Here is a 24,046-nt window from a genome sequence, read left to right as displayed (position 1 = left end):
TATATAACGGAAACCACGAGAGGCTTAAAGGAATAAATTCCAGATCTCTTGGGTGATGCTGTAGGGAATGCAGAAGTTGTCTGCTCCCTGCAGATCTGGGGATCTTCCCCCAAGCTTAGTGCAGAAAACTGTGCAATGGGGGACAGGCCTTCATTGCCACAATGTGAAACAACCTGTCCAGCTTGGTGGACAGTGATCTTCAGTGTCCACTGTGATTACAGTCTGGAAAACTGAGGAGCAGATCCATTGCAGCCCTGTTCCCCTTTTCCTGCTGAGCTCTCCTAGTACCTCTGCTAGGCACCAGTGCTTGCTTTCTCATGGCAGTGAAGTGTGTACATGGGTTAAACACAACCTGGACTATAGCATCTCTGGGAGGCTACAGGAGATTAAACATTGTATAGCCATTATACAGTCCTTTGGGTGACGTTATATTGCGCCAAAAGTGCCATTTCTCCTATGAGTGCAGCCCATTTTTCCCATATGCACAGCTCTTGGGAGGACTGTAAAACACCAAGGCTTTTTGTCAGGCTCTGCATGGATTGTATTTTCTCTGTGTGTTCAATTATGGGGTCCCACTGAGGGGTATCCTAATTCCTCAGTGGTATGAGCTGGGTTTTTTGATGTGTATCTGAGGAGTGTGCATGCAACAGCGTTTGAAGTGTCACCAGATACAGCACATGTTTGTGTCAGCTCCTGCCTTGCAAATAACAGCAGGAGATCTTGTGTAATACCCGTGTTACAAAGGGCACTTTAGTCGGAGGCTCTAACAAGCTGGGATGTTGCTTTGCCCTCAGCTATTGATTTTTCTATTCACCTAGGCATGATTAGCTTTTAACAAGCCCTTCTCAGCATCCCATCCCTACCCCCACCCCTGAGATTCCACTTTGTTCACTGATGATGATTGGGAAATATGTGCTATAAGTGGTGTGGGCATATCTGGGGTGTGCTGTAGCATCTGATTAATTCCTGTGCTTTTGTCAGGCACATGCAGCATCACAGGCAAATGAAGAGACACAGATTTATAGTCCAAGAACGTAACCGTGAGACAGGTGGATCTTCACCACCTCCCACTGACTTCTGCATTTATCAAATCACCTGCTTTCTCATGGGATCACAGCAAACATTTCAGGTACCCATGAGACTTTCCCCCCTTGCAACAGCCCCTTCCGTACCAGAGCAATTAAATGTTTGGCCAGAAGGGAGTTCATAAACACAAAATCCCAAATCTGGTGTGAACTGGACCTCAGAAACAAGATGATCTTGGGCCTCATTCCCTGCAGAATCGAGCTCAGCTTTGTCTCCCCTTCAGTGTCATCTGAGAAGCTGAGCACAGATGAAAGCTCTTTGACCAAGAGGTTTTCAGCTCTGCTCCATATGTGGGCTGCAAAGGGGATGGTTGAGAGACTCTACATTAATTTCTGTTTTAAAACATCAGGAGGTATCACATTTGCAGGTGTTGATGCCAGGAACATGAGATCAATAGTCACCAGAGCAAGGTGCTGCTTTCTTTATGAAGGCAAGAGGTTGCACCTTGATGGATTTCTTATGATTTTCCCCAGCTGATCACTGTTTGCTAAGGGCCTGCAGTATTGGGCAAGGGGCTCTAGTGGAGAAAAGGAATTTTTAGCCAAGCACCTTTCCTTCCCTACTGCAGGTAAGTGTCATTGCACCGAATCCTGATCAGTATGAGTCACGTTATTCTGCAACACACCCACTGAAACTATTTTATGACCATTTTCATTTGGCACATACCTTGCAGCATTGTGTCAGCTCCCAGCTGCTGGAGTAACCACTGAAGTACAGGAACATTTCTGTATGAACGTGCAGTGCTAAAGCTGTGCACTTCAGTTCAGATCGCACCCAGAGGGGTGGAGGCACACGAGTGGGAATCCAGAGCATCTCTTCAAACTGAGTTACTTTGGCTTTCTACAACTTTTATCAATTTTTTCAGGAGAAGTTAAGTGAATTTCCCTGAGTAGGTCGCAACAGGCAAGGACAGCCCTAGAGCAACTGGTGACTTTGTGACATTGCCTTTCCATGTCCATTTAATTTTCCTCCCACAGTCTGGTCATGGTGACAGGAAAATGTAGGATTTCTTTTTCCCTTTCTCTGCAGTGTTCTGGTGTTCTTTCTGCTGCCAGTTGTACAGTTTCACCTGACACATCCTTTGCAGGGATCAAGGATCCTGCCAGTAAACTTCATCTTTCCTCACCTGCGATATAGTACATTTTAGGACCTTTGGTCTTTTGTTATTCACTTTATGGTTGTGCTGGTGTTTCCTGGACTACAGCAATTTGCAAATTGGATGTTCCACCTACACTGTATTTTTTAAACAGCTCTCTGATATTCAAGGAGTGGGCATCAATGTCCCAATTTGTTCCTTTCAGTCCTGTATTTCTTATGCATCCTACTCTGACTTTCAACAGCAAGAAGATGCAGAAAATCTCTCACATCAAGGGCAGTCGGGACAAGATGCCCATCTGACCCCTTGTAGCCATTGCAGGTGCTCATAACAACAGATGTGTCGGTGATCCTCACAGTGAAGTATCGTCCCCTACACAAGTTGTGCCTCACTGGCCAGAACTAGTCAGGAAAGGGGCAGAAAGTTAGGATGAGGAAAGCACAGGCTGTGGGAGGAGATTCAGTCACCTAAGGCTGATTCTTGGAGGTTTGTGAAAAAAACCCTCCAGCACCACGTAGAAAGGCTTTTCTGGACTTGTGACTCCCATGGTTAATATAAGTGATGTACTTGTGTTGTTTTGGGAGCTGGAGATGAGGTTGTTTGCGTGGAAATGAACCCTGGACATTGAGCCAGTTCCGGGTATGCAGGGAGCACAGCTTGGCTCCATCAGCCACGGCCACTTCTTTGCAGTGGGAGGTACCTGCCATGGCAGAGCAGGTCAGGCTTCAAACCTTGCAGTTCAGGAGTTGCAGACTGCATTTAAAAGTCAGTAAGGGAAAGCAAAGATCATCAGTGCTCCTTTCAAACTTTATAGGATAGCTGGGGAAGCATCTAGGTTGACAGTAATTTTAAAAATAGTATTGACATAGGGAGGGCTTCTCTCAAGGTTTGGTATTTAGTTTAAGCCTACACTATGGGATACTCCAGGGTGTGTTTTTCTCCTGTTTCTCTCCTTTGCCCTAGTTATCCTTTCCAGTTATTTGGGGGCATATTATTAAGCCATTCAAAGCTTTGCCAGGTTATGAGGCATGTTTAGATCCTGTGTGCTCCAAAGAGGGTCCTCTGTTTTGCTGTTTGGAAGGAGAGCAAATCTGGTCTGGAGGGTGGGCTGAGGGCAACCCTTAAACATCAGTGTCAGTAAGTCTTCAGTTTTGCATCTTGACAACAGTTGACATGCAACACAGGCTGAACGACTGGAAGTCATTCTCCTAGATACAGTCCTAGGAGAAGGTCTCAATGGCATGAACTGCAACCCATCCCACTCTAAGCTAGCCCTCTGTGACTAGTGGGCAGTTGGGAAAGTGGAGTACTGAAGGGTGAAGCACCATGGTGTGGTGGTAGCTGCCTGGCCAAGAAAACCACTCATTTACTGGAAAGGCAACACACTGAACTTCTTCCCACAACTATGGGTCACAGCAAACCCTCTGCTGCCTGGCTGCAGCTGGCCAGCTGAATCTCTGCCCAGACCATGCTGGCTGCAGTGGGAGCTCAGACACCCAGTTTACATGTACACCCTTTATGCAGGCACCAAAACTGAGACCATGACGTTGCAGGCTGCAGCCCTCCCTGATGTGTTCAGAAATTTGTGAAGAAGGATATGAATGGTGTAATTATTGGAAAGATGCTACTTAGGGAGCAAAGTGTAAGGCAAGGACCAGAGACCTTAGAGCTGGGTTCGTAACGCTAAGTCACTCCTGCTCTTCTGGGTGCTTCCACATGTGCTGAGCTTCCCTACATGGGCAGGTTCACTGAAGTCCATGGAGAAAGCATCGCTCAGGGAAAAAGTCATCACTAATATATGTAAGGTGGATTTCAGTGCCAAGAAAAATCATTAACAAAACAGCCTACCCAGTTTTAGTTATTTTAAGATCTAAACAAGACCCCAGGCCAGCTGATCTTATGGTTGGGTCCACTCTCATGTCACAGGAAGAACATGAACCTAACTCTAGAAAGGAAAAAAATGACTGTCACTGAGGTCAAAGTTGTAAGCAAGTACAAAGAAAGCAGCAAAAAAAGTAGGAGTAGTGTAGAATGAATTGTCATCAGCTACCATATTAAAAGGGGGGGGGGGGGGAAGCAGAAGAAAGAAAACTCCAGAATGAAGCAAGAACAAGGCGTTCTCCAAATATGCAGAAGAACCGAAATGAATCCAGATTCTTGTACTTACTTTTGGTTGCAGGAAAAAACGTGATACTTGTGGCTGTTGAGATGGGGTGTAGGAGGCGAGAACATGAGAAATAGCTAGTGCATGGAGAAATTCCTTCTCGAGTTAGATGCTTTTCTGTTCAAAATCATCTGAAAATTACCTGGGTCTTGAGGAGATCAGTCCTGCATGCCATGTCCCATGTTGGCTGTTTGTGTGGATAATTTGTGTTGGAATTAGGAAGCCATTTCAGTGAACGTTGCCTCAGATAGGTAGGTAAGGTAGCTCGGAAGAACAACCTTTGAGTCATTGCAATGGGGCATAGGCTTTTGTTCTTCCTTTAGAAATTGCTTATAGTGCTATAGGGTCCTCTTCATTGCCACTCCAGACTTCAACCTTCATGACCACTGGACTGCTACATTGCAGCATCTACTGCCCTACATAGCTTTTCACTTGACAGGACTTTAAAAATTTTTACCTTCTAGAACGTAAACTTTGGCAAAGCCTTGACTCTCATGTTACTATAATTAATCAGCTGGTTAATGCATTCAAGTGTTTGTAGGTAGGTTTGAAATTAATTCTAACAGTGTTCACATAAATCCAGTGGGAAAACACAGAAGATAAAGGGAAAGCCAGAGATAAATACATCTAGAAATCTTTTATGTGAAACTTTCTCTTGCTGTCTGCAACAAGTTGGCACGTTCCTGGCAGGTGTTACTGTCAATGCAACTTAGGGAAAGAATATGGCGATCTTAGAATATTGCAACTGACAGGTCCAGGGAAGCGGGAGGTGGATTAAAGTAATGGCTGGCCCAGTTGTAGTCTTGTAGCGTACCTGGTAGGTAAAATGCCAGGGGACTGGCATATAGGAAGGCAACGTATGGTGAAGGGTCCCATAACCTGGCAACAAAAAAAGCAAACATTTTGTTTGTTGAACATAGGGAACGAGTGGGAAGGTCGGGAAGGTTTGGTGAGGAGAGTCGGCTTGACAGCAGTGAGGCCAGGCGAGTGTCCTCGAGGCCAAGGGGAGGTCATGCTCTCTGGGATGAGCAAGCCCTGATGTTTTGGTGCTGAAGCAATTCTCTGGCTGGCTGGAGGAAGCTCTGTGGTTGGGTTATGCAACTGTGCTCTATGAGGTTTTTCTCTGCAGAGTTTTTGCTACTCAGAACTATTGGAAAGTGGGTGAGGTGGAGCCTTGGGATCAGCTTGCAGGACAGTGTCTCCTGGGTTTAAGGAGTCCTGACCAACTCCAGCATTAAGGACGCAGAGCGAGGACCTGCTGCTGGGAAATGGATACCTTACCCAGTTCATCCTTTTTTAAGCAACTTGATATGTTGGACTTTTTTACTCGCTTGGTTTCCTTTTGAAAGCTTCCACGTCAGCAGGAGGTAGGTAAGGCGAGCAGCAGTTGCCTCTGGAATTAACTGAGGTTCTCCAAGCCTAGGCGCTCTGCTTTTCTGCTTTACTTTGTTGCAGCTTGTTGTCCTGAAGCCTTTTGTTTTTGAGGGAGCTACTACACTCTTCCTATCTACAGGAAACAGAATTAAAAAAAAAAAAAAAAAAAAAAAGGAAGGATTTGGCAAGGAGCCAAACCCAGTGACTGAAGCAAGAAGTAGGGAACTTGAAGTAAGTTTAGTTACTAGGACATTGCATGGCAGAGAGGGTCAGTGGTGGATTTTAAGGGGCCCAGAGAGAAGCACGCAATGACGGTCCGGCAGTGCAAAGAGGCTCCGCTTTCTTAGACGAATGTCGTGGCGCTGCGACCACGGACGAAGCTGTTGGTCCTGGGAGGGGATAAAGCTGCGTGTAAATGAGGAGAGAGGAGTGTGCAGGACTGCTATGGAGGGCAGCAACTTCGTTGCTGTGACTTTTGCAAGCCTTCAAGGGTAAGAGTTAATGCTTTCCTTCCACTTGCTTGCTTTCTCGTCAGTTTTTGGGGTCAGAAAACTCAGATATTGGGTTTTTTTTCAGACCCCGAGAGTTTTGCGAAGCTTAATCAAAGCGCTTGGGCTTCAGCTTCTTTCTGCGGGCGGGCTGATAGACTCCTGGGTGGAGTGAGCTGAGCTGTGCATGATTTCAAGCAGCAGCAGCAGACAGCCGCCCGGGGAAGCTGCTATTGTTTGCATTGTTCCAGGGGGAGCAGCCTGCAGCCCGCATTGCTGCTGGGGAGCTGGCTCTGCCTCCGTGTTGATGGGTAACTTGAGCACTGCAACTAACTCACCTGAATGCAAATTTTTGACGGCCATCCTGGTGTCAGTTTAAAAAGTGTTTTAATGAAGACAGATGGAGGATATTGGGTCATTACTTTAAAACGAGGCAGATAACAGACTGAGTCTGTTTCCCAGCAATTATAGCTAATTGCATTGGCACATTGGAGTCTAGGGGTAGGAGTACAAAGTTCCGTGGGTTTCTGTATGTATAGCTTGGAATGGCACCAGTCACTGAAGGGCTAGCTCACCTCATCCAGAATACCTCTTCAGGTATTTATAAAGCTGGGAGGTTTCAGGGGTGCTTTCAGACTCTTTCCACTGAGATTTAAACCAGAGTCACCACTCCTTTTGTAAACCCAAAAGCGATCATTTGTGGCTTCTTAAATTTATTCCAGGGTGAATTCAGACAAGCCTGATTTCTGCCCCAAAAGAGTGTCATTCTGGGACTAAAAGCACATGTTACTGTTGTCCATCTTGCAGCTTGCTTTCTGTATTTCCCACTTGCAAAGCAGGGAGTGGTGCAACACATGCTACTCCCTGTTTTGCTTTTGAGGTGTTCAAACATGAGAAGATGTAAGGAGGGGTGGAGAAGCACAAGTATTAATGTATTTCAGTGTTATAAGATTATTGGTACTAATTATTTCTAATGGCTGAAATTTTCTTGTTTGCTTTTGATAGGGGAAAGCAAATGCATTGTATTCTTTGGAACCAGAATTTGAGCAACTTGACTGAAACAGTTAATACACCATAAGTTTAAAGGGGTACCTTTGCAAATGTACCTTTGCATGGCACATTAGAAGGTCAGTCCATGCCAGGTGTGCCAGGCATTTACATAGCTGTTGCCAGAGCATGAGCAAACATTGCACCAGCTGCGATGCCCTTCTCTGTGATATCTGGGAGTGAACACAACCCTCCTGCTTTAGCACCCGATAAATGCACTCCCCTTAGCAGGTATGCAACTAAGGCATGGAGAAAACAGGGAGTTTTAGGACATAATGTATTTAAACCCTTCAAATTTCCCAGTTGTGCCTCCAAATCCAGTTTAAAGTGATAGATGTTCAAAATTTAGAGACTTAGATTCACTTCATCTCATGATACTTCACATCATTACTCCACCACGAGCTCTAGGCAGCACAGACAGTCTTGAACCGTGTCTGTCATGATGCCCAGTGCTTGGGATTTGCTTTCTATTGGTTGGATATTTAATACTTTAGTTAAAAATAAAAAAAATAAATAATTAAAAAAAGCTAGTTCTAAGACCTGTGGGTATTTGTGATTGGTACAGCTGAACAGAGATTTAAAAAAATAATTTATAAATCTTGCTCATGTGCAAAACCTGATCTAACGTGGAAAGCTGGTGAGTGAAGGCACAGTATGGTTTCTGAATTTTTACCTGGACAGGGCTATTTAAGCTTTTTAGGGTGTATGCATGCCACACTATGTTTGGTGGCAAAACTGACTGCAGAAATCTTGTTCTCCTGACTCTGGGTGCTTGTTTTTAGTATTACATCAGTATTCACTGCCCCCTCAGTTCTGCTACAACCACTGCTCGGGCAGGAATTTTGGTCTGTACTGAGCTACACCCCACTATGTGCATTCAAATAACCCTTCCAAAAAAGATTGTATTTAACATGGATAGTTTCACAGAGCCTGGGAACAACGTGATGGAAGCAGAAGCATCAAGTATTTTCTAATTCATATTTATCATTGAATCTGATGTATCATGTAGCTACATCCAGAGAAACGGGGCCAAGGAACTAAGCATGTTTTCCATCTGCAACATCTGCTCTCCATTCATGCAAGTCATGCCATGTCTTTTCTCATTTTGCTACTCGTCCCTGTGGTGGTGGGAAGTACCTCCCTCCACCTCCAGTTTTCAGTACAGCCCTTAGCAAACCATGGTTTTGGATTAGGCTGCAGCCATTGCAAGTACCATGTGCCGTGGCTCATTGCAACCTGCCCCTCAGGCAGGAGGAGCTTTGCAGTCGTGTTCTCAACACAAATCTGCCTCTAGCCTCTCTTAAATTTAAGGTTGAGCTTGGTTTGCGAACAAGCATCCCTTCCCTATACGAGACCCACAGCAAGAAGTAGCTTCTTGCTGTGGATATTAAAGTGCTAAAAGTCCACGATTAAACTGTCAGTAGCCATAAAGCAGGTGGATCATAGCTGCACAATTTTAAGATGTAACTAGACAGTACTGTAAGTACAAAAGCTTTCTATGGTGAGAAGGTATAATTTATTTGTATCTGACATCCCCAAATCCTCATAAATGAGGAACTGGGAATTTGAGCTTTAAATAGTTTTTGCTATAGGGTCTGGAAACACGGGGAAGTAATATATGTCCTGTTAAGCAGAGAAGCTGGGCACGCACGATTACTCAAATACTACAGGCCCTGGTTGATTGCTGAACAGTGCAGGGTACCTGGAGTAAACAGAAACGAAACAAAACCAACCCAAAATATTTGAGGGGAAATGGAAGAAAAGAAAAATCCAGAAGGGATGACATGGACAGTGGAAGGTAACTTGAAGAGATTGAAGAAGTGCCTCACTTTGCCTCTGAAAGTAGTGGGTGCTAGGGAAAATTAAGGCAAATGGGAAAGTGCTTTTTTTTTCTGACTATAGAAAGCTTTTACGTGTTTTATGGGTTTTCAATTAATCCAGGAATAGGAGGCTGTGAAAGTGGCTTACCAAAATTTGAGAAGTACTTCATGCCACACAAAAATGAAACGCGAGAGAGATCATTTTTTCTAAGAAAGTGCGAAGGGAAATTAAAACCGTAGCAGTGTTTGTGAGTGATATGAGGTTGAAGACCCATCATTAGAATTTTGAAAGGGAAACTGAATCTCAGATTTAAAAAGTAGAGAAATACTTAGAGAAAACTGAACAGGCACATGAACTTTGATTACTTCTGGAACCTAGGAAAAAAAATACCCTGAGGGAGATCGTTGATGGAAACAGATGCAAAGATGTTGGACCCTACAGGTAGGATTGAAAGTCAAAAATACCCAAGGAAAAAGTCAAGAGACTGAAAGGCAGGCAGAGCTAAGGTCAGCCAAGAAACCACAACTGTCTGTAGAAGTTGGGATAACTTACACAACTGGAAGCAGTAGCTGAAGCACCACTGAAAAGGACATCTCCACCATTGTTTGCTTGGATTTGTTTTCACACTTGCAGCTGATGGTCAGTGAATTCTCAGACACAAACACTTGGAAGTGTGAAGGTGTACTGGCACAAATGGGGATGTGGGCAAGCAGGTACATGTAGAAACTATAGCCAGCATGAGAGTGGCTTGCTAACTAAAGAAGTATGATGATTAGGTGGTGTGAGTCAATAACAAAGCAGCAAAGGAAGATATTTGCAATATTACGAAAATAAAAGGTACAGTTCAGTGCAATAGGGGTGTGTCAAGCCCTTAATGCCACGTGTGTGTGCCCATTGAATACTGAGACATTCTCAAATGGCATTGGGATCAGGTCAGCTTGGGAAGGATTCGTAACTCCTGGGCTTTAGCTAAGTAAGCAGTTATGCTAAATCTGCACGATGGTAGTGACATGCTGGAGGGCTAATTGGTACAAAGGGATATGGCAAAGTTATTGCCCATGTCTGCCCTAAAAGACAAGGTTTTATGGGAATGGTGATCCTGTAACGGTATTTGTGCTGGCCACGATGGTAACTGAAATTTGCTGCTGAGTGAAAATGTTCAATTGATGCAGTCCTAATCAAATGCACTGAGAATCTGAAGGAATTAAAGATGCCCTCCATGCCAAAATAGTGTGTGGCTGCAGTCTTTTTGTCATGCTGTGGTCACACCAGAAACCAGTGATTAAAGAATCACAGTAATTAACAAAGGCCATGTGTCAGAGCTGAAGGAAGTTTCATGCTTTTGTTTATGAGACGTGAATCTTAACTCTATTGTTAGTTTTATGTTATTACTGGTGAAATAAAGCTTACAACCACCCTCTCTTCTCTGCTCCCCCACAAACATAAACATCCTTTTTTTCCCTCTGCTGAAATTATATGCCTTGTCAATTGAGTACACAGCTGGGAGAGGTTTGGTAGCTGCGGATAGTTTTTCTAAAACATTTGGCAAATACAGCAAAATCCAGAGTTCAGCAGTATAGCCATATGATGATTAACACCAGCCAACCTTTTGCATCCTTGTACTGCCAGCAGGCAGTGATTATCAGATCTGTGGCTCCTGGTGCTCTAGGAAGTCTGAGGTCTTTACCTCTGGTTGTGTGAGTAGCGTGTCTCACTCCTCCCATCAACTTATGGGGAGCTCTCAGTCCTAGTCAGGAGGGTTTTGTAAGACATAACAGTACTTCTAAAACATGGAAGACATGTCAAAAATGATAGGCTGAGGTCAGTTAGGGATGGAAAGTGAGATTGATCATCTGGGTTGAGAAAGCTTTAGGTTGTGACATCAAATGGTTTAGGTCCATGAACAGACGAAATTTTGGGGACAGGTGTTGCCAAAACATTTGTTCTGGTGAGCAGAAGTGATTGGATTTACATGTGTGAATAGAAAAAGGATCTCTTCCGAGCAAAGTGGGCACAGAGGGGGTCCTGAACACTGCAGTGAGTGGCAGGGAGCACCATGCTAGGGCTGCGCTGTGCTCAGGGTGTGCAGCACTTAGCTGGCTGGCTGGAGCTCACCTGCTGCTCTTTGCCTTATCTCAGGCCCTTTGAATTGCAGCTGCTAAATATAGCTTTGCTTTAGCATCTGGAATAGAGATCTGCGCAGAAATGTTTGACCTATGCAATGATTGCAGAGTTTTCCTTAAAGGTTTACCTTCATTTTCTGAGAAGACGCGAAGCCCAGGCTTAAGCTTGCATTGGCATGGTCTGGTGATGCTGTATCAGGCTGGTATTTGGTCAGTGGCACAGGCTATATTCGCATTTGTGCATTTCTAAAATACAATGTATTTGTTATACTTGTCTCCTTAGACACCCTTGCTCAAGTGCAAAAACTTCATGCTGTCACCTAGAAAAATTGTTCCAGACAGATCACGATTCCCTCAGAGATCTCAGCTTGGCTCCACTGGCCAGTTCAGCAACTGGTACAGCTTTTCTGTTGGTTCAGGCTCCCAGTCAGCCAGGCATGCCAGGCAGTGCTAGCTTTTCCCGTGCTCACAGAGCTTTGCAGGCTGTCAGCACCACCACCACCACCATTAAGTACTTTAGATAAACTGTCCGAAGCTTGGAACACTGAAAGCTTCATTAGCAACAAGTTTTGATGTGATTTCATTTAATGCTCAATTTGTCTGCATACAAGGATATATTCAGGGCCTTCAATGCATTTCTGGTGCCTGGCTTCAGGCTTCTGGGCCAGGAAGTTTGCAGCCAATGGGGGAGGAATCTCACTGAGAGCTATATGGGCTAGTCCACCCCAAACACGGAGGGTGACCAGCAGATGGACAGCAGTGTGAGCCAGCACACGTTGACCACGGGCAGATGTGCAGGAAACCAGTGTTTCATGCTGCTTCCCCCTCTTCAGGGAGACTGGTTTTGCTCTGGGTAGTCACTCAGTTCCTCTGTACCTTAAGTACAAATCCTGTGTGTGTATTTCTTCTTTTCATATGGGGCCAAGGCAGTAGGAATGCCCTTTTCAGTCCCTCCTGCACTGGCCTCTGCTTTGTTGCATGTCAGGAAATGAACAGATCAAAACGTCCAAGGTAAGGTAGCCCACACTGATGCAGTGCAACTTGCGAACCTGAGACGGTTTTGCATTTTAAAATACACTGTGTGATAAACCGTAGCTGTTGGCCATGGTGCTTAGGAGCTTGATTCTTGCATCTTATGGGCAGAGAATTACATGTATGTGCTGGATCATGTCATGCTGCAACATTAGAAACCCTCATTGTGAATTACTTTCTCTTTTCTCTTGCAGAAGTTCCATGGAGTTGGACTAAAATAAAGTTTTGGGATGTCTCTATTTGGATTAAAATTTGGAAAGAAGAAATTGAAAGGTGAGTGCAGTCTGGTAATGCCACTGTCCAGGGTAACAAGCTAAGGCATGTAACTACAGCACACACGCAAGCCCTTGAGGTTGTGTTTGGGAGCATGTGTTACACCTGCAGAGCCAGGTGGGAAGACACACTTTCTTTTCTTTTCCCACATTTTGTACTGCCTCGGAGGAGTGCCGACTGTATGCCAGCGAACAGGGGGATATCTGCAACAGAACAGGCTGCAAAGTGTGTGCTTTGTCATGGCACATGACTGGCTCGGGGAAGCTGACTTTTGGTGGTTTTGCTACAAGAATCTTTTGGGGGAGTGCGTGAGTGAGCAACGCACAGTGCCCTCTCTGCAGCTGTTTCTAAAATATGGTAGAAGCAAGTTAGTTTGAAGGTCTGATGCTGTCTTCTGATGATGAAATGTGCTGATGGCAATGGCCCGGATATTCCCTCCAGTGAGAGGTAGGAAGAAGAGCAAAACACAGAGATGCACCCTGAGAGCACTCCAAAAGCTGCTGAGGGCAGCACTGACTCTGGAGGAGAAGGCAGAGCCTATGTAATTCCCTTCCCATGAGCTCCACATAAATGCGGTGGAGACAGGGAGCAGCCACCCTCTGCAGCATGATCCTCACCGGACTTTGCAGCAGAAATCCCTGAAGAGATGAATGCTTGGAGGAGTCCAGCAGGAGGGCTGCTAGCATATCCTTTAAGTGGGCCAGCTTCATGCAGCCTCTTTGGGTACTTCATCAGGCTTTGCGGCAGGAGCCACTGAACTGTGTCTCATGTTCTATCACTACACCTCCAAGCCCCGGGTACGATCTCTGGTCAGGGATCCATGTCTACAGGCACTGTGAAGAGGGAAATTCTGCAGCCTTTCCTTTCCAGGGTGTTCCTCCCTGTACTTGATGAGTGCTCTATTCATATTTTGACATGAAACTAATTTTTGTCCAACCTCTCTGAGCTCAGAAGACTTAATAGCTTTTCCCGAGGGATTATTTTTGCAATTATGCTGCTGTTTCCCCTTACGGGCACAGGGCAGACCATAAGCCCTGGTGTTGAGGCAGGGGCAAGTCCCAGGAGAGGAGGCTGTGATTGCTCCAGGGGAAGGATCTCTGCCAGCTTGAGGTCTTTTTCTCCATTTTGGCTTTGGAGATGAGAGAGCACGGGCTTGTCTGTGAGCCACCATCCACACAAGGCATCTGCACTTATAAAGCAGTAGCTGTTCTGGTTATCGAAAAGATTATGATGCTATATTAGGAAAGTTTTCTCTTTTGCCTGGTCCTGTAGCTGGGTTTTAGCAGAGAATTAATCAACCCCCACTTCAACCAAGTGTCTAAGAAACTGGGGTGTTCCTAGATACAAAACCCATACTTCATAGGGAAAAATTATTTAGTTTCACATTTTATTGATCACCGCTTCAAAACCAATGAAGTCAAACTGGAGGAAGTTCAGAGAAGGATAAGGGAAGCTGGGGTGATCAGGGAATGCAGAGCTTCCATAAGAGGAAGCTGAGGGCATTTTCCCTCCCCTTTTATTTTTAACTCTTTTGTCTTGCAGCCCAAAAGCTGAAAGGGCTATGATTCCTCCTCACAATCATTACACTGGAGTAAATGCCAGGGTTGAAGCGCTATTTTAATCCAAATGTTTACAAGGCTTTTTATTTGGTGAAGTGTGTAGGACTGTGCTGCCTGAGAGCAGGCAGGGCTCTTCCACGGGGAACATTCCATGCACTCATCTTGGAGGGACAGTACTGCTCATAGAAGGATGAAATGCCTATTCCAAAACCAAAGATGGATGACAGTTAACCTTACTGAAAAGCCATGCTCATGATATGAGCTTCATGGGAGGGAATGGATTACCTCAGGCATCAGCTGCTGAAACTGGGATCAATATTGCTGCCATGAGAACCAGTAATATTTTACTGCTTCTCCCCAGCAAGTACATGGTTGTTCCTGCGTGACCTGAGGTTCAGGCAAAATTAGGAGTGTTTTTTCAGGATAGGTACATGGTCTAATTTTCTTGGAGATAAGAGTCAGTTTGGTATAGTTTTGTGTTCTTTATACAAGGAATCAGAGATGTAACTAAAACTCGGCTTCACAGGGCACTGATGTGTGCTGTCATGTCAGACACAGAAAGAGTGCTGGAGGAAACCAGTTCCTCGATGACCAAACCTTAGCGGAGCTCTTCAAGCTGAAATGGAAGAGTACATCCCTTAGATAAGCAGCAGCAGTTTGTCTGTGTGAAACGTGCCTGAGATCTTTTACATTGAGGTTTAATCCACAATCAATGTTGACAAAACAGAGGAATGGAGACATTTCTGGTTCATGGAATGTGTGGGAAGAAACAGGGATCATGCCTTGTTGATGGCTGAAGAATGTGGAATCCCTCTGCTTCCTGGTTTCATCCCAGAACTGGAGCTTTGTACCTCAAGGACGGAGATGGTCAAGTAGTATCTATGAAATAAACAGAACTAGGGAACAGGGAGAACTCACCTACACCAGTAACTGTCCCAAGGTGTGTGCTTCCAGTCAACAGGAAGATCTGTAGTCATCGCTGCCGCTTGGTCTCCATAAGCCCAGCCTCGAGGCACTGTGAGAGGAAGAAGAAGGATATAAATTGAGCCAGAGCTTTTGGAAGGCTCCACTGGGTTTTCCTTCTTGCTCCTAGGGACAGCCTGCTCTCCAGGGCAGCTAGATTTTGTGCAGCTGGGCTCTGAGCTGAGCTTGGCAGGGGTAGCAGCTCCCTATGGAGAAGGCAGCCTGAGACTGGCTCTACAGACATAAAGCTCAGCTGCCTTCTGGGACTCCCATTCAGATCTGATAGGAAATGTCTTACCACAACAGACACTGAATATGAAAAATATATTTATTATTACATAATTTCCCATGAGGGAAATAACTGTGAATTGAAAAACTTCTCAAAGTTAATTTCAGAGCTGTATTTATTTTTATGATTTTTACATCACTTCCTATCACTGTGTGTCACTGTTATTAACAACATGTGCAATTCTGTCAAGCTGTGGCATTACCAGCATGCCTAGGAGATACTGTTTTCTAGTAAAGGAAATTAAATGTGCCAGCCAGCCACTGTCAGACTAGTTTTTAAAATAAAACCAGATTACTATTTCAGCTGCTTTACTTGGCATGCTGATATTGGTTAAAATATTGTGAACTACTATTACAAAAAACAGAACACAAGTGATAGAAAATTCTAAACCAAATCTGAATTATTTTTTTAAAAAACTAAAGTTTTCCAAAATGAAGAAGATACAATTTCTACAGCTAATATATTTTAAAAATGCGTACTTTCATTTGAAGTGGACTGAATATACACATGAAAAAATTTATATGCTTCTTGAGAAATAATCTGTTGCAAGGCATTTTTGAGACGTGCTGAGTCCCCACCCCTTGCCCAGAGCCAAGGCAGGTGAGTGAGGCATCACTGGGAGGAGGAAGCGAAGGAAAACCAGAACTGGTGTTACTGCGGGAGGCAGGGAAAGGGAGAGATGAGGCAGCCTCTGCCCCTTCCCAGAATAATTTAAAAGGGAATATATCTTCTGTCTCAAGGTTATCTAGCACTTCAACCAATCCCATGTCCCAAGAGTGCTGTTGGACCATGAGCCTTGTCCATGCTGGGCAGATCTGAGGTATCCTTTTGGAGCTCCCTTTTCTCTCTCATTATGGTGATAATATCAAATACTTCTTTTAGAAAAAGGTAGGATCTAGTATTTAACTTTATGTTCATATAAAAAAAATTGCTGGGCCTGAGGTGGAAATAATTCCAGTCCACCCTCAAGAGTTTTGATTTCAGACCTTGCATCTGCTGTATGAAAATGGAGGTATGTTAGTAGATCTCCTAAGTAGGCCTTCTGTTAGTGATGCCAGAAAAAAAACCACCATTTTGCATCAATACCAGGGACATATGAAATGTTTTACCTATGTGGAAAATTCCAGTTGCCATGTAGTGTTTGTTTAGTGCTAGCAGGAGGCTGAGTTTGGTACCAAGCACCGCAGACACAATCCGTGACCACAAAAGTGTATTTCTTGCATTTCATTTCTTCGGGAGGAAAGAGGATTCTTGTTCCTTCATGGCAAAAAGGTATAATAAAGAAGATCTTTATTTAATAACAGAGGAACATGCAGGAGGGAAATAGGGCTAAATCCATTTATGGTGATGTCTCTGAATGGTCTTGCTGCAGGTTTTTTTAAATTAAATCACTCACACTCAGTACAAGCTACTCCATTTCAGAGATGAAAATGCATGCGATTGCCAGCATAAATCCTCCCTGGCCACAGCAGCCAGAAAGCCTCCATAGAAGAGAGGGCATCTACACCTTGAAAACGTGTGGTTTTGTAACATGGAGCCCTGCAGAGCCCCTCCTTTGAGTCAATAATAAAACCCACATTTGTTTGCTAGCCAGCGGGGCATGTTCCTGCTTCAAGCCGGGCTTGGCTGTGACCTTCCCTTTCCCTGTTTCCATCGCACAGGGTTCTCACTGCTCCTCCTGCCCCAGCCATGCTTGCTGCACCCTGCCAGGCTCTGGCTGTGGTTCAGGACAGGGATGGGCTTTGGTTTTGTGCCACAGAGCAGCAGGCACGCCAGCACCAGGCAGGTTACAGCATTGGGTTGACACTCAAGTAATGAGGGTTCAGCTTTTGTCGTGTCCCAGACTGTCTATGAAATAGAGATTTAACTGGTGTGAACCTCAGACCTGTCGTATGACTCTTCCCTCCACCCACATATCCTCTGATCCATGTTAAATGTTGAGCTTTTTGGGTGAAGATTCCTGGCTTCGGTTTTGGGTAGAGTTTGCTCGGTGCATCTCTGATCCCAGCAAGACACTGCTTTATTGTGAATGTGAAATCCTTTGATATCGCTGCTACAAAAAATAATCCTGTTGTCTTTAACCCACCGGTAGGGACTATACCCATCTACAGCACCTGCAAATCGAGGAACGTGTTGCATGGTTCCTTCATCTCTCATGACTGCAAAACAGAGCAGTTACTGCTTCAAGGTGCAAGGAGATTTTAGCTATTAGTTTGTATAATAACCTACCTAGAAGCAGCAATTTTGGTTGCCTAATACACTATAGAATGATTTGCCCTTTCCCATGGAGTTGCCTTTCAACGGACACTGCAATTCTCTTTTTTGAGGGGAGGACAGAGGTGCTAAATGCACCGTGGTAGGTTTCAGTTACTTGTGCACAGGGAATACCACCAGTCCAGCAAAGAATGGAAAAAAGCGCTAGGATTTCTCGGCTGTGAAGAGGCAGGTGATCTCCTGGGTGCTGGATGTGAGGTGGCACTTGTGTCACTGTTGAGAGGTGATACCAAAAGCTAGGGTCATACAGGTATGATGAGCCATCCAAAAGCAGAGTGAACAAAAATAAGAGGGAGATGGGACAGGAGGAGGTGAAAGGAGGCACATCATGAGATAAAAAACAAAAAATCTGTTGTGAGTGGTGGAGGTCTTCTGAGACTGCTTACAGCCTGTTGCAGGAGAGACCCGAACTGCAGTCTCAGGAAGGTCAGATATGTGCCCTTGGGAGCAGAACAAATGTGCTACAGCTTTCACAACCAGGTATTGGGAAGGTTCTTTCCAAAGAACCACTCTGAAAGGGAAGCTGGGGAGATGAGTCCAGCTCCTGGTTGCCACTTTTTGTAGATGGTTCAGGGCAACGTTTGTGCTCTTGAGGTCATTTGTTTAAAGGGTGGAGTAGAAATTATTATTTTTAAGAGTTTATGTTGTCTCAGTTCTGTTGTCAGGCTTAGTTACACCGGCACTCCCCTAATTGGACTGTGTTTGTTTCATGCGTGAGATGTCAGAGCCTAGTTTGTATAGGACTTGGCAAAACCAGGCAGATCTTAACCTCCTGTTTCTTGGAGCCACAAGACCCAGTATCTACAAAACTTTTCCGACAGCTTGTTGAAAGCATTGCTCTTGGCACATGCTCCTTAGCGTGAACCAGAAACAAATTTCCAGGCTGTCTGACCAGATCTTGAATCTAACCTTTTGCAGGACTTTTCCGTGCAGCAATCCTAAATGGAGAGTGCTGGTGGGCTGGCCAGTTACATTTATAGCTGATTTTTGGCATGGGTTTAATTTTATTAAACACAGATGTTATTCTGTGGTTTAGCTCCTAAATCTGTCTGCCTGAGAAAACAGCCACTTTCCCAGTGACTTGGTCTCAGTGGTTAGACCAAGAACTGGGCACTGAGCCATATTTATGTACGCCGAGTTTCCACTGATGAATAATTTAAAATAGTTTTCAGTGGCAGTGAAATGATAACTGGGAGGACAAATCGCATTCCTTCTTTCCAGTGATTTGTGACTGCAGTTTACAGAAGCAAAAAGTTTGAGCTTCTCAGAGATATAAAAAAGTTTCAAGAAATACAAAGCTGCTCAGCTGATAACCCTTCAGGTTTCCCCTCCCTTTTTTGTCAATGCTTTCAGAATCAATGGGGCATGATAAGACATGCATGCTTGGATCTACAACCAAAATACCCTGAGCTGTGGTTTCCAGGCAAAGCTGGTGTAATGCTTGACTTTCTCTAACTTTTTGGTTCTTGTGATCATCCAAGAGGCTTCATTTCTGTCCAAACAGTTCCAGAAACAAGTAAGAGTTGTCTGGTCTGTGATAGTTGGGAACTGCTGGTTTAGGAGGCACGTCAGCAAGACCTCACAATCCTCTGTTGGTAAAAACAAAACCACTGAGGCAGTGTTGCCCTGTGCATGTGGTCGATGGTGGTTCTCCTTTGGTGCAGCTAGAGGACAGAAAGTTCTGCTTGTTAGTGTTGGACGAGGCACCCTTTGCCATTTGTTGTGGTTGTTCTTGCTTTAGCCAGAGGTATTGGCTATTATCCAGTAAGGAAAATTAAAATCTTGCCACTAGAACTTTGCCATGTATTTTGGCCTTAAGGGACATTGCCTCTGGGAGGGACGGATGGCTATGGCAGGCCAGAGACTCCATGCAGTTTTGAACCGGGTTCATAGCTTCCTGGGGCCTTCAGAAGCAGGTTGTCCTAGAAAACCTGCCCTTAGGTACCACACGATCAGTCACAGGAGGGCAATGCCTTAAATGAGTTTCATTTGCTGTTGTTTCACACCCCATTGTTTCATGTTTCTGCTCCTTCCCTAAGCTGCTTGCAGCTCTTTGTGTGTCTCACATAAAAGCCATTCCTCTTGGAGAGTGCATCCCTCACTGTGGTGAGAAGCCAGGCTCCTTTCTTCACTGGAGCAGGTACATGTGTGGTTTCTTTCCAGGAGCATTTGAGATCTTTGAATTCAAATGCATGTGTCCAGTGCCGCTTCAGGACAGGCTGAGGGAGGGGAATGGTTCCTCACATGGTTCCTCACTCCCCCAGTGAGCCCTGGGAAGAGCAAAGAAGCACCTGACATCTCCATGCGCTGCCAGCAGCCCTTGGATTTCTGTTTATGTGTGCAGTCCCCTCACAGCATCCCCTGCCTATGAAAAACAGAAGGTCACTGAGGGCTTTAGAGCTGCTCAGGGGCTGCTGTGTGATGCTGAGGCTCTGCCATGTGCCCTGTGTCTCATGTGCTTGCAGGGGAAGGGATACCCGGAGGGCTCCAGCCCAGATCAGTGGTTCTGGGTATCTTCATGCCTCTCTGTCCATCATGTGTTTCCGTAGCTCCTTCTGGTGAGGCAGCTGGGCAGACCTACTGGCTGAGAGCAGCATTGGGCAATGTTGTCCCCTGTGAGTGTTCAGCCTTTCGTTTCAGGGTCTTTGGCTTGCTTGTGCTGCTCCATGTAAGCACACAGCACGCGTACAGACAGCTCTGCCTCTGCCTGCCAGTTCCCCTTCCCAGCACCAGCACAGGCTCTGTGAGCGTGCCTCTGAAGCCCAGTATGTTTTCAAGCTTTGTCATGTATTCCTATTTACATTAAAACTGTTTATCTTTTCTGTGGCACTTATTGCAGGACTAGATTTACAGCCTCTGGGGAGGGGATAACAACAGCATTTACTGTATGGGAGGAAACGTGCGAGTATTTGGAAGTTCAGTTTTTAACAAATAGCTTCATCTTTCATCTGCTTTGATAATACTGGTTGCTCTCAGGAAAATTCCTGAAGGGACACATAACACGATTGTTGAAGCCCTGCAAGCCTGGTTGTCTTGAGCTCTGCTTCTGTTTTCCTCTGGAACACTGGACAAGTTGCTCTGATCTCTCTGTACATTTTTCTCCCCATTGTGAATTATGAGAAAAATGTGTCCAAGGAAAGCAGTGAAGGATTAAACACTTTGAGAGTCTTGAATGAAGCCTCTGTGGTTGGTCTGAATCACTCAGTTGGGGCAGATGGGAGCTGATTTGAAAATGCCTGACACTGCTAGATGTGCCTGAAGAAAGGGAAAAGCACATTTACCTGCTAACAATAGCTTTATATTAGCAATTAGAGGGCTTGATGAAAACAGCCCACGGAATAAAAAAATAAAAACGGTGATCTGAAAAAGGGCTTAAAAATTAGAGAAGCTGTGTTATTTATAGGGTTATTGGAGGGAGAGGAGGAAGGATAGCGGTTCAATGCACTGAATAGCTTAGATGCTTGCTAATGCAAGATTGAATAAACAGGAAGAACTAAATGTCTTAGCACATCATTTAATAGGTGTAATAGACACATGCTGGGATAACTCATGAGGCTGGAATATTAATAGAAAAGAATAAAGCTTATTCTGGAAGGGTAACAGAGTTTTCCTTGTATGTCTGTGTGCTCTGAGATCCAGCATGAAGAAAGAGATGAACAAATTGCAGATCTCTGACTAATGCTACCCATAGCAAACCAAGAGGGGCAATTTTTCGGGGGGGTGGGGGGTGGGGAAGTTTTCTAGGAGGCAGGACATGCTGGTAAATGAAGAATTCTAGCTATGCAGAGTAAGAGTTGGAAAGGAGCATATGGGAACATGACCTGTTAAGCTGGCACAGCATTTTAGTGCAGAGATGGATAATTTTTTGGAGCTAGAGAGGAGGCTGTTCCAGAACTGATGCCCTCCAACAAGGAGGAGCTGGCTGGTCCTGGGAAAGTAGAAGGGAGTGTAAACAGGAATGATTATGAAATGATGGTATGATGTGTGTGACAATAGCAAAGTGTTTTAAATGGACTTCAAGAAGGATATCTTCAGTAAATATGAAGAACTATTAACTGAGATCTCACGGAAAGGAAATCTGGGGTGGAGGGAGAATTAAGCAGAGCAGTGGTTTCCTCACATAATTAATATTAAGAGCACAGGCATAAGTTACCATCTTTCAGGGAAAGACTCAGAAGGGTGAGTGAAATGGTGAAATCACAAGCTCCTCATTCAATTCAAGCAGAGGAAGGACGCTTCTAGAAGGTGCAAAGCAACTTGGTTTATCTAGCACAAACTGTGTGGCAAAGGCTCAAAGTGAGAAAAAGATATTCAGGACATAAAGGGCAATAAAAGTTGTTCTGTAAGAGTTGGGGTCTCTAGGGCTCTGTAACTCTTCTAGTAAGACACAGATCAAAGACAGTTTATGTCTGCCACTCAGTGAAAAAGAGCCTAGCAAATAATGTTAAGAAATCTGGGATTTGTTTTTGTTTTTCTTTAGACATCTAACATAATAGATGCCAGAAACAGAGGAGAGGGGGGAACACAGAGGGAATGGTTTGGGTAGGTAAGGTAGAGCATGGCCTGCAGTAATGCTGCCTTTGAGAGTTTCTGGTGCACAAACAGGCAAAGTTCGGAAGACTGTGAAGAGAGAAGGCATTACATCTGTCTTGAAACAGAGGGAAAAGAAAAGCTGAGCAATTACAGATATATTGGCTTCACCTCTTGGGTGAAGTTTAAAACAATCCAACAAACCACTTCAAAGTAACTAGAAGTGTGTGTGTGGGCAAGAGATGATTAACAGTCAGCAGTCCTGAAAAACTGCATCAAACCAAACGCAATTCTGTATTAATGGTAGCCAGAGGGCTAGTGAAAAAAAAACCTTAGATAGCCGTCATGTATCTTGACTGTCACTTGAGGCTTTTCTACAAGTGAACCGGATATATATGCTTGAGTTAAAATCACCGTACAGTGAGTGCCTGACTTTTCCGAAAAAAATACACTGACAGTAGTTATCAGTGACTGATTATGAAACTTGAGAGACTCATTGGGGATGTATTCTGAGTCTGGTATTCAACATTTTCTTCTACATCTTGGCTGGCTGAATAAAGAACACACTTAGTACATCTGTGAATGGCCCCATGCTGGCAGGAGCTACAAGCACACTGAAAGATAGGATTAGAATTAACTAGTTGGAGAAATAGTCTGAAAAAACTTGGATGCAGTTCAGCAAGGACGAAAGATTTGCATTGTGTGATGAGGCATCGGTTCTGCCAGAAAGGATCTGCTACAATGCATCATATTCTGGAATGCTATCATTTGTGTGCTAGTGGTGCATAGGGATATTATTTTAAATTACTTCTAGGTGAATTCCCATGCCAAATATGCATTGTTCACAAGATAGGAGTAGTGTCCCTTGTGCTCCAGTCAGCTTTGATAAGTCCTTAGCTACAACTATGGCCCCTTTTGATCATTGCACTCCAGAATGAGGTGAACTAACTGGGGAACCCACTGGAAAGCAGCAAGAGAGATGCTACTTCTGACAGACTGACCCATGAGAAGTGACTGAAGAAACTGGAATTGCTTACCCTTGGGCAGAGAAGACTACAGTAAGGCATAACAGCCTTTAATACATAATGAACTTGTCTGTGCTCTGCGTCCTTGGCAAGTAGCAGAAGGAGCTGAGGGGGAGTAGAAGAGCACCTTTGATCAGAGATTAGATAATGGGACCCCCCCACACCGTGGGGAAGGACACTGTGGTCCTGGAACAGGCAGTCTGAAGAACAGCCATCACTGGAGCTTTCTAGGACATTTGTTGGGAGTGATAGGCATGAACCTGTCTTGAGGTAGACAATAGATTTGATGACCTTTTGAAATCCCTTCCAGTAGTTTTTGATTTCATGACAGCTATGATGGTGATGTCCAATCCGTGGAATGATGGTAGGAGATGCACTTGTACTGGAGGAAAGGCACTAACAGTAAATTGATGGTAACAGCTCCAGACACTTCAGGAGGAAGAGATGGAGCAAAGCAGGAATAGTAAGCACCGCCAGTTAAGTGGTAGTTCTTACCCAGCAAAAGCTGAACAACCTGTAAAATCAGTGCTGGCATTGCAGTGGGTTGTGGATAGAGGAGACCTGGAGTATGGGCATACAGTGCTATGGCATTGGTGCACAGTGCTGCTCTGTCGATGTCACCAGCCTCTTCAATTCCCTGACATGGAGTGATTAGCCCAGAGCAGATTCCTGGTGACATTACCTTTTGGCAGCTCTGCTTGCATTTTCTGATGTTTTGTTCATATCTGTATAGACTGCTTACCTTCAATCACATCTGATGTGTTTCCTCTTCTTTGCAGAGGAAGAGAGACAACTTCAAGCAAACAACCGAGATTTCAATCTGCAGTTCGAATATGCTGTAAGTAACCAGCGTATGTTATTTCATGCAGATGTAGTCACAGATGTAGCTGCATCTGCTTCAC

At 44.6% G+C, this 24,046-nt stretch overlaps 1 protein-coding gene across 3 annotated transcripts in view; it reads left to right on the top strand.

Moving 5' to 3' along the window:
- The window catches only part of LOC121080882 (phospholipid-transporting ATPase ID-like), an 86,578-nt gene that overhangs the window by 6,767 nt on the left and 55,765 nt on the right, over positions 1-24,046 (top strand). The window contains exons 1-3 of one of the 3 annotated variants that reach the window (XM_040579207.1): positions 5,421-5,713; positions 12,426-12,504; positions 23,924-23,982. In XM_040579207.1, the coding sequence (XP_040435141.1) occupies positions 12,462-12,504; positions 23,924-23,982 (102 nt within the window). In that variant the 5' untranslated portion in view covers positions 5,421-5,713; positions 12,426-12,461. Of the gene's footprint in view, positions 1-5,420; positions 5,714-5,917; positions 6,212-12,425; positions 12,505-23,923; positions 23,983-24,046 lie in introns of those variants that run through there. The other 2 variants (XM_040579206.1, XM_040579205.1) reach the window with 2 other exon arrangements.

This window comes from Falco naumanni, chromosome Z (assembly GCF_017639655.2).
Source record: "Falco naumanni isolate bFalNau1 chromosome Z, bFalNau1.pat, whole genome shotgun sequence".
NCBI classification, from domain to species: Eukaryota; Metazoa; Chordata; class Aves; order Falconiformes; family Falconidae; genus Falco; species Falco naumanni.
This window is presented reverse-complemented; position numbering and strand designations above follow the sequence as displayed.